This window comes from Arachis stenosperma, chromosome 3 (assembly GCF_014773155.1).
Source record: "Arachis stenosperma cultivar V10309 chromosome 3, arast.V10309.gnm1.PFL2, whole genome shotgun sequence".
NCBI classification, from domain to species: domain Eukaryota; kingdom Viridiplantae; phylum Streptophyta; class Magnoliopsida; order Fabales; family Fabaceae; genus Arachis; species Arachis stenosperma.
Genome location: NC_080379.1, coordinates 70,198,979 through 70,210,416, shown reverse-complemented (window position 1 = coordinate 70,210,416; position 11,438 = coordinate 70,198,979). Strand labels below are relative to the sequence as shown.

Genomic DNA, 11,438 nt, shown 5'->3' with positions numbered 1-11,438 from the left:
TTAGTAGTAATTTGAATAATTGACTATAATAAAATAAATCAAAACTTGACCATGCATGCTTATGTTCCAAACTTTCAGTTAGAATATTACATGTAATATTAGCGAAATAAAATGGTATCATGAAGTGAAATAATTTTTATCTCCAGAATTAATTTTTCCCAAGTAATTTTATGTGAACGAATTTCGTTACATATTACCAACTTAAAACATACTATTGAAATTTTCACAATAATTTGCAGAATATTTCACAAGAACAATTCAAGATCAAGGAAAAACCATTGCTGAAGAAAGATATATCGATGCCTGAAAAGAATCAAGGAGGGAAGAAAAAACAGAGACAGAATAGAACAAGAAACCAGAATCATACTGAATCTTGGCACCTCAAAAAAAAAAAAAAAACTTGTATGCATTATTCGATGTTTGTTCAATTACAATGAAAAAAGTGAGCTAAGCTCCATTCTAATCTAAGTTTCCAAGTAAACTCTTTCAAAATCATTGACCAGTCATTATTAATGTAACAAAAAACTCATTATCCTAATAAATTTCCGTAACGAAAAATCTCCCAATGAAAAAATAGCATACAACAACAAAACTATATCTAACTTCCACTTTATTCGAATCAAGAAAAGCTAAGAAGAAGAAACTTGCACCGTTTGAACTAACATCACAACTCAATGCAGAACAAAGACGAGTTCTTGAATAACGAGAGCCAAGATTGCCACGTGGACGAGGGTGCACCATAGAGACGCACGTGGAGAACCGCAAGAACCAGACTTCCCACCCATCATTCCTATGGTTTCCTCCATCGGCATGAACGGCTGCATGACGGAGGTGTGCGGCGGCGGAGAATAAGGAGCAGGAGGAGGAGGAGGAGGCGGCGGGGGGATGCCATCGCCGTAGACGGAGTAGTCGAGTACACCGGCGACACCGTGGACGGCGATGGAGGGTGTTTTGTAGATGTCAGGGTGGGTGATCGGAATGCCATCGAGGGAGAAGTTTACGGCGGAGTCGTCAGTAACGGAGATGGACTTTCCGGGAAGGAGGGTTGGGAGGCGGGCGGCGCGGCGGAAGAGGAGGAGGTCAGAGAAGGTGAGGCGCTGCGGGACCACGTGGTAGGGAAAAAGAAAAGGGTCTACCATAAGCGGAACCCCGTTGCCGTTGCCGTTGCCGTTGCGGTTCAATGTGGCATCTTGCGGAATGAAGAGTGTGGCGCTGATTGGGAGCAATGCAGGGTTTGACATTGAGAGAATGTTCACCCATATGCTGAAGTCACCGGCTCCGATCAGTGCGTCTATGACGTTGTTCAGCTGTGGGGGCAGTGCCGGTGGTGGAGGAGGAGGCGGTGGTGGTGGTGGTGGTGGGGATTTTGGCGGTGGTGATGTTTCTGGTGATACCGGCGCCAAAGACGTCGCTGGAGGCAGAGAGGACGATACGGAAGTTACCGGTGATAATGGGCAAGAGAATGGGGGCGTTGTTACCGTTGGTGATGGAAACGGTGAGGGTGAGGGTGATGGGGATGATGATGCGTTCAGTGGGGTCTGGAGGAGGAAGAGGAGAATGAGGAGGAGGAGATGGTGGTGTTGATCGTGATTGGTTGCCATTATCATGGGACATTGAGAGAAAGAGAACAGAGAGAGAGAGAGAGAGAGAGCGAGAGAGAGTGAAAGTGGCTCCTTTCTTTTCTTTCTTTGTGTTCTTGGATTTCTTGCGGAAGGGGTAACCAAAACAAATGGAGGAGCGATTTTGAGTTGAAAGTGGTGATTCTCAAGCGTGACTTGCCTCAGATCAGACTATATATACACATGTTCCTTGGCACTGAAATCCATTCAACCTGGCCTAGCTAATTTATATTGCACTAGAATTATAGTTACTTTCGTCACTTTGGCTGTGAAATACATTCAACTTGGGCTTATAAATATTCTCTCAAGATCGCAAAATCTATTTGCTTATTTGCAACGAGAGAATAAAGAAAAAGGAGAAAGAAGAAGAAATATACCACAAAGTATAAGGATATCGACCACCTGTGGGTCATTTGAATGATGAGGTTAATATAAAATTAAATATGTAATTTAGGATCAAATAATCCAGGTTTAATTTTGTAATACCCTATCACAAAAACCTTTAATTTACGCTTAAGTTAGAAATCAACGGTGATAAAGTATTACTATGCTTAAAAAAAAATACATATATAATTTTAAAAAAATAATATTATAACTAGGAATCCGTAAAAAAAATAAACACCAAAAACTGTTAAATCCACACAGACGTATTAAAGTGATAAATGCCGTATACGTAAGCGAAATATATATTCATATATTCACGTGAAGATACATAATAGTCACTATAGTCTTGACCCGTAAAGAAAGGCCGGCTATAATATTACAATACTAGAGAATATACGAAATAAACAACCTAATATCTCTCCATAAAATGCCTCTAAGAGGAATTTTGGTTACACAACAATAATTTTTAAAAAAAGAGTGAACTTTAGAGCCAAATAAATCTCTAAAAAATCTTTTTCGCTTCATCACGTGAAATCCCATACTCTCAACGAGGTTCGTTACATCCTATATCTGAAAAACAGAATAACAACAAAGAGTAAGATCCTGAAGGTTTCCAGCAAAGTAACAGTTCCAAATAAAAATTACACAAGAAAATATGAACCCTCTAGACAATCTTGATCTCTAACTTTACAGGAATCCAAAGTCAAGGGTCTTAACTAATCCGTACATAGTTAATTTACTAAGACAAAAGTATTTTAATCTACTACTAGTTTTATCCACTTCCAATAGTCATCTTTATTGTTCTCAGTCTCTATACTTTCAATGGAATGCAATCACAAACAAACCATCATACCAAACAATCACAAATAATGACATTTAGAAAAAGTAATACAATTAGCAGTTAAACATGATTATCAAATAGGTAATACCTTGATAGGCGGATAAATACCGGTCAAGAATTACCAAAAGTATTTTTCCAAATTAACGTTGCAAGTACAGTCTTGACCGACGAAATTTTTACTATCGAATTCAAAATGTGTCACAAACGAAATAAATAACTAGGAGCAAAATCCCGCGTCGTTTCCCTAAGAGTTGACACAAGACGCGAATTATTGGTTAAGATTTCCTAGAGATTTTTAAAGTTGAGAACAAGAAAAATAAATAACTGTAATTTAGAGCAACAAATAACTAGCAAGAGTTGATAATTAATCAATATAAAAGGCCCGGTTAGGGGTGAGAATCAGAATTTCTATCCTTATTGTCTTTTTCAAGTGTGATGGTAAATGCTCATTGTTCCCACTTAGTTATCCTCTAGTAATTGAAGGAAAGTCAAGTGGTTATCACTAACTTTAGCTCACAAGTCCTAGTCACTTCATAGAGAAGAACTAGAGTTGGCGAGGTTCGAGCTAGCCAGCAATTTTCAATTATAGATTAATACTTGGGTATAACAACTCAAGTGGCTGCAATTACTCAACCCCCAACCAAGTTGGGAAATCTACTCCATTATCAAGGATGATATTTCCACAAACACTTGGTGGATAAAAATAAAAGACATATAATTTTGAGAAATTAATTAAATCAAAGTTACCACTAATAATAATTAACAATAACCAAACAAGCAATAAAAATAGACATAAAAAAATTCAATGCACTAATAAAATTCAAGAGTAACAAGATCCAAACATGAATTCAATAACCAAATAGAAAAGAGTATTAAGAGAATTAAAGAAGAAACTCGAAATAAAATAACGAGGAATGAAGGTAAGAGCAACTCTCTCAAGATCCAATTCGAAGTAAAACTAAGAATATCAAAAATCCTAGAGAGAAGTAGGAGTTTCCCTCACTAGAATTCCAAACTAATAAAAAACTAAAGTGAAAAGTGAAAATGTGTTCAGTCTCAGCTCCATTCCAACCTCTAGTATCCGTTTTCGGGCTTGAAACTGGGTCCAAATCAGCCCAGAAATTGATCCAGCGAGTTCTGTTAATTGCAGCACGTGATGCTCGTCACGCGTATGTGTCAGCCACGCGTACGCATCGGTGGGCTCTGATGATTAGATTTTTGACGGTTTAGAATTTCACAAATGAATTCTCGTTGCAAGTATAGTTTCTAAACCAACAATAATCCTTTCATACAAAAGATTGTTTGTCACAAGTAACAAACCCCTAAAATTAATAACCGAAGTATTCAAACCTCGGGTCGTTCTTCCTAGGAATTGTAATGAAGTGTTTTGTTATTGGTTGTGAGTTATTTTTGGGGTTTTAATAAGAAACATGAAAGATAAATGGCAAGAAAGTAAACTAAGGCCTAAAAAGGTCTTGGCAAGGGTTGGTGGTCAAGGATCTCTATCCTAATCACTAACCACAATATGAGAATTGGCAAGGATTAATCTCATTAAATCATCCTCTAACTAGTAGTAAAGGAAAGTCAAATGAGCTATATCAATCCTAGTCCATAAGTCCTAACTCTCCACTAATTCAATTAGTGAGAACTAGAGTCAATGGATCCCAATCATCAATTACTTGGACATTAGTAACTCAAGAGTTCCTAAGTTACCTTTCCAAGCCAAGAACATAAAACTCTACTCTAGAATCCAACCAAACATTTTCTCAAACACTTGGAAGGCATAAAAGGAAAGCATATTAAATCAACAACAAGAATTAATTCTAACAACAATCAAATGTAAAGAATTAACAACAACAATTAAAGGAAACAAGATCTACATGAATTACCTCTTATTGAATTGAAAGAAAATGGAAGGAACAATAGTAGATCTACAACAAAACATAAGAACAACATAAAGGAAATTACAACAAAAGAATGGAAGAATGGTGAATCTAACAACAAGGAATTGAGAAGATAGAAGTAGAAGAAGGTGAATTAAAATCTAGATCTAAGAACTAAGCCTAATCCTAATCCTAATCCTAGAGAGAAGTGAGAGCTTCTCTCTCTAGAAACTAACTCTAACTATTAAACTAAGCTAAACTAAACTAATGGTAACTAACTTCCTCATCCCTCTTCAATTCTTGGCTTAAATAGCATCAGAAATGAGTTGGATTGGGCCCACAAGGCTTGTAAATTCACTAGCCACGAGTTTGCATGAAGTAAATTACGTGCACCAACGGCGCGTATGCATACAGTGCGCGTACGCATCCTTATACGTATAGCAACTATGACAAATATTATATCATTTCGAAGCCCCAGATGTTAGCTTTCCAACCCAACTAGAACCGCATCATTTGGACCTCTGTAGCTCAAGTTATGGTCAATTAAGTGCGAAGAGGTCGGCTTGACAGCTTTTGCGATTCCTTCATTTCTTCATGAGTTCTCCATTTTTACATGCTTTTCCTTTATTCCCTTAATCCAATCTTTGCCTCCTAAATCTGAAATCATTTAACAAACATATCAAGGCATCTAGTGGAATCAAGGAGAATTAAATTTAGCTATTTTAAGACCTAAAAAGCATGTTTTCACTCTTAAGCATAATTAAAGGAGAAGTTATAAAACCATGCTATTTCATTGAATAAATGTGGGTAAAAGGTCATAAAATCCCTTAAATGAAGCATAAGATAAACCCTACAAATCGGGTTTATCAACCTCCCCACACTTAAACCAAGCATGTCCTCATGCTTAAACCAAGAATGAAGTAAGGGATGGCATTTATTCAATGGAAACTAACTAAATGCAATCTACCTATGTGCAACTACCTACATGAATGCAATTGCTTGGTCAAAATAAATCAATTCCCAAGAATCATATATGCACAAGGGCTAAGGACTAGCAAGTCTAATCCACAATTGAATTGAGTTATTAAATATTTTTACAAACTTGCATGAGAAGAGATGATCATAGGTGGAAACATGTAATTGAGCATCAAACCCTCACCGGATGTGTTTGTGCTCTATTCGCTCACGTGTTTAGGGTTGATTCTCTCAATTCTCCTCTATTTCATGCTTTCTAAGATTTATTTTTCTTCTAACAATCAACATTTATTTCATGCATGTCAGATAATTATCATGAGGTCTGACGTTAGGATTTTTGCCAGTAAAGAATTTCATAAAAACAGTCGTGTTGTAGATATAGTCTCTAAACCGACAGAAATCCTTTCGTACAAACGTGTTGGGTGTCACAAGTAACAAACCCCTTTAGAAATTGTTAACCGAGTATTCGAACCTCGGGTCGTCTTCTCAAGGAACTGCGAGGAAGTGTGTTCTTATTATTGGCTATAAAGGTTGTAATCGGGGTTTAGAATATGAGAAGCAAGTAATTTAAATGACGAGTGAATTAAATGGCAATTAAAAATAAATAAATAACTGTAAAACAATTTTTGGCAAGATAAGGGAAATTAGAAGTCCAACTTAGTTATCCCTGTAACAACCCTAGTTTTTGAAAATCAAATAATTAGTTATTTGTGATTTATTTTAAGAAAATTATTTTACTAAAGGTAATTAAATGGAGTTTCATGATAATTGAAGTTTAAATTAATTGAATTTTTATATAATCTTTATTAGATATTTGATATAATTGAAATTATAATTTTGGTTATTGAAAAATATGAAAGAATTGTATAATTTAATTTAAATAAATTCTATTTTGAATGAAATATGTTGTTAATTTGAACTCCTAGAAATTATTTTATTAGAAATGATTAGATTGATATTTATAAATACTTTAAGTTTACGTCAATTAATATTTATGTACAATTTTTATTATAATTGGTTATTTTATAAATTGAAAATTAAAGTTTCAGAGATAGAAAACTAATAGAGATTTGTATGATTTAATCTAGAAAATTGATATTTGAATTTAAATTGTACTTTACAAAATATGGTTAACTTGTTTATTTTATAATTTAAATTAGAAATAATTGATTGAACTTAGCAATATGTTGATAAACAATGTTCTTAGATATTTTTAGCGGAGTATATTTAATTTTAAAATTATCCTACCCTTCAATTTTATCAAAATATCTATTCATATCTATCCATATTTTTTTATAAAATCCTAATTTCTAACCCTAATTCCCAAATCAAACTCAAAAACCCTAATTTCCCAAATTGAAAACCCTAAGTTTCTAATGAGAAACGCTAACCTACCCATTTTCTTTTCCCTTCAGCCGCACCATGCCCCCTTTCTTCCTAAAACAATACACCCACAAAACAAAGAAAGAAACGTACAAACAGAGAGGGAAAGGAGAGAGATCAGAATCGGAGAAGAGGGAGGAGCTGCGCCGCCACCGCTCTGCGTCACACCCGGCCGTGTTTTGCTCGCCGTCGTGCCATCCACCCACGCCGAGGAGGAAGAGAGAAACAGAGGAGAGTGGCGTCGCGTCTGCTGCGAGCTCGCCGCGGAGGAAAGCCGCCGTCGCCATCGTTGTCCTCATCATGACCTGTCACCATCGCTGGAGCCAGCCGCCTTCATCGCCATTCATCCTTGTCGTCGCCATCGCCGCTGGTCTGCATTGGAGCCGCCGTCGAGTAGAACGCGAGGAAGAGGAGTGTCGCCGTTTTGTGGAGCCGTGTCGTCGCCGCTCAGCCCACTGCCGGAGACAGACGCGAAGAGGGAGTGGGAGTCACGAAGCCAGCTGCATCCAGTCGCCGCTGTCGCGCCACTGACCGCCGCCGTTCCGCCGTCGCCGAACCACCGCGCTGCTGTAGCTGTCGCCGGGAAGGTTGTTGGAGCTTGCCGAGGATACTGTTCTGATTCTGAAGCAATTCATCCATGTTACTACTCATCTTTATCCCTTGTTCTGCCTCTGCCTCTGAATTCTGTGAGTTGCCGGAGCTCTCTGCCACTCGGAACCAACATTGAGCTGCTCAGGAAACCACCCTTAGAACCACTACTGTTTTGGTGAGCTCTGTCACCTATTTCTGTTTCCTTGTCCTACCAATTTGTTTCTACTTTGAAGCTTGTCCCTGAAACTTTTTGTATTGTATAAAGAGATTATTGTAAATTACCTTGCCGCCGCCGTTACTGGAGGTAGCTGCCAGCTCTAATTGGAAACTGCTGCTAAGTCACCACCGAAGCTAAGAACAGGTGCTGGGATTCGATGGAGCACCGTTGCTGCTGTGAATTCGTAATATTTGGTTTGCCGCGTTTAAATTCTTCAATTACGGCTAATTGAGGTAGGGGATTTAACGTTTTTAATTTAGAATGCCTACAAAGTTATTGGATAAGTGCAAATGGTTAATAATAGTTAAGAATTTCTTAATTGACAAGAATGACTTGAAATGTGTTTAAGAATGGTTAGCTATTGTGATTTTTCTGAGTTATGATTCGAATTAAATATGGTTGTGATTACTTTGAATTATAATTGAAATTAGATGCAGTTGTGAAATGTGACTGAATTATTGATTCTGCGATGAATTGGTTGAGATTCTGATTTTGAGTGAATTATTGACTTGTTTGATGTTGAATTGGATATTTGATGAATGGGAACGGCTGTGAAGTCTACTTGTAACTAGTTGAGATTGGTTTTGATGGTTATTGAAGGATTGGGACTAAGAGATTAAACTGTTTTGAGAACCTGTGATCTCCTGAAATAATATAGTAAACTTTAAGAGTATCTAAATAATTTTGTAATGGTTAGACTAATTTTCTGTGTCATGATTTGTTGATTCTAACTTGGCTGTGATTGTGGCCGGTTTCATTGTTGTAAGTGATTAATTGATGATATTGATTTTGATTTGAGGCTGTAACTGTTACCGATTTTCTGATTGTTTGGAATTACTGAGAATCCTGTTATTTGATTATGTTGAACTGGTTGTTATAGGCTGGTTTGCCTGATGGTTGCAAATTGACTGAAATTCTGTTCTTTGATGGATTTATATTGAATTGAATGATGTGTTGGTTATTTGATATATTGTAATGGTAGTGGATTTGGTTGGTGACTGATTGAAGATTGGTTTGGGAGATTAGTTATGAGTTTTTAAAGTTAGACTGGTTTACTTTTAGAAAAAAATGATGACTGGGTGAAATTCTGATTTTAATTGATGAAAGGATGTTAGTTCTTAAACTGAATTATGATGAGATGATTATTGAGAATCTGTTATGGAAGTTGCTAATACATGGATGGAGAATTGATTGTGGTTAATTTTGAAAGGATTTTATGATAAGTGAAAAGTAAATATGAAATGGTGAGATTGGATTGATGGATTAGCAGAAATTGCGAAGTATGATTGATCTGTTAAATATTATGAATTGTGGATTTTCTGGTTGCTTGAGAATCTTGTATTTGATAATTATTGGGAAAGGATTGTTGAATTGTTGAGAAAGAGGGAACCCGTCAGGGTGGCGAAGTCCGAGTTTTAGGGGAGGTGCTGCCGAAATTTTATAAAAAATATGAGGTTTTATTTGAAAAGTTATTTTAGAACCTTTGAATTTGGAAAATTATATTACTTGACTTTTGTTTAGTTAAGAAAAGAATTATTTTATTTTGAATTCGGTTTACCAAAGAAAGGTTTATACTTCAAAAATAAATTATTTAAAAAAGAAACCATGTTTTGAGATTGAATTAATATGAAAAGAATTATGTTTTGGGTTTAAATTAAAGGATTGCTGTTTAGAAGTTTGATGAATTTATAATATTTGAATTTGAATGGTAAAGAGATATGACTTTTGAATCTTTGTGAAGTTAGTAAGCATGCGAAAGAGTTTTATTTGATTACTTCTAATGAAAGATAGTTTTAAAGTTGGCTTTATTTAAGATTGCCAAAGCAGAGATTATGAACTGAATTGATGACTGAGATTTTTATGAACGAATGCTTGAGAAAGTTAAGAAAGGTTTAAGAAAATGTGATAAGGATTCAAAGGGAAAAAGAGAATGGAGAATTGATAATTGGTTGAATTCGGGAAGTACCCACGAACTGAATGATCATTGATCTCGGGAAAACCCATAAATTGTTATTTGTTTTATAAGCGGGAAAAACCCACGGACTGATAATCATTGATTACGGGAATAACCCATGAATCATTGTATGTTGATCTCGGGTATAACCCACGAACTGAAGATCACTATGTTATTGTGTATTGATCTCGGGGAATAACCCACGAACTGAAGATCTCTGTTTTATTGTTGTGAATTGATCTCGGGGACGCCCACGAACTGAGGATCACTGTTTCCCCTTGTGCGTATATTATGGGGTCAGGCTTTGCGCCGACTGCCGGTAGTCACGAAGGAGTGGTATTTTTACCACCGACACATATGCACTAAGGACACAAAGGGAAGCTATATCTGGGACTTGTTCCTAGGTAATGTCGGGTTGCAGGGTGTAAACCGACACGTGAGCTCATGGCCTGCTTAGGACAGACATGCATCATATTAGTTGTGTATTAGCATTTGGTTGTATTGCTTGTATTACTTGTTTGTGATTGTGTTGTTTGTCTTATTGTGATTTGTTTGTGTGTTGAGTTGAGTTTCTTACCTGTGCTAGTAGTTTGTGAATGGATAGAGATGATTAATATCTGTTGTTATGACTTTGAATCAATTATGTGGCTGAAAGGTATTTAATATGACAAGTTTTGCAATTGAGATCAGTTTTGGGTTTAGAAATTCAAAGAAAGTAATTATTTAACTAAAGTAAGATTAACAAGTATTTCAAAGGGTTTGACAAAGATGGATTATTAAGCAAAGTTAATTATTTGCATGTTAATCATTACTTTTACGGCATTCCCATTACCTACTGAGAACGTGTGGTTTGTTCTCACCCCAAAATTCTTTCACCCTTTCAGTGACACAGGTTCGAAGATACAGTTTGAAGCTGCGGGCGATTACAGAATTTATTTATGAGTTAAATGTATGAGTTAATTTGCTTTCATAGAATTCCCTCGCATTTGTAGTTTTAGTTTTTTTTTTATTTTACACAGAGGGATAGGATTTGTATCTAAGTTTTATTGGAAATCTTTTGTATGACAGATATTATTATTAGTAATTATGTGATTATTATTACTTGGTGATGCTTGCTATAGGATTTGATAAATAAAAACAAAATTTTCTGGTATTTTTACTAAAATTGAATCGCGATATCGAACTAGAGGCTCAATAGTAAATAGTTAATAAAGGAAAGCAGGTTGGTAATGCCTTACTTTCGGTACGATCATGACATTCTAGAAGTTGGGTCGTTACAATCCCTCTCAACAATAATGAAAGTTGTATCTTAATTCCACTTGGTCAACCTTTACCAGGGCAAAGGAAAGTCAAGGGACTAATTAAATTGACCTTTGAATCCTAATTATTTCTTAAGAAAATGTTGGGATTATTTAAGTTCAGCTCAATTAGCAAGATAACGATTATCAATTATGTTGAGTTTAATAACTGTTGAGTTACTGAATTCTTAACCAGAACCAAAAGGAAAAAAGTAAATTTGCTGAAATAATAAAAATATCCTTAGATGGGAAGCAATGGTAACTTAAATCAAAGAGAACAATCATAAACTGAA

The 11,438-nt window shown here is 35.9% G+C and overlaps 2 protein-coding genes across 2 annotated transcripts; one reads left to right on the top strand and one right to left on the bottom strand.

The window, feature by feature from the left end:
- Window positions 1-671: 671 nt before the first annotated feature.
- LOC130966240 (uncharacterized) lies at window positions 672-1,601 on the bottom strand. Its single transcript, XM_057891026.1, has one exon. The coding sequence runs from the start codon at window positions 1,599-1,601 to the stop codon at window positions 672-674; it is 930 nt and encodes a 309-aa protein (XP_057747009.1).
- Window positions 1,602-7,045: 5,444 nt separating this feature from the next.
- LOC130966378 (uncharacterized) lies at window positions 7,046-11,254 on the top strand. The gene is made up of 3 exons (XM_057891173.1): window positions 7,046-7,851; window positions 7,942-8,126; window positions 10,732-11,254. Coding segments are annotated over exons 1-2 (774 nt in total). The 5' UTR covers window positions 7,046-7,078; the 3' UTR covers window positions 7,943-8,126; window positions 10,732-11,254.
- Window positions 11,255-11,438: the final 184 nt, after the last annotated feature.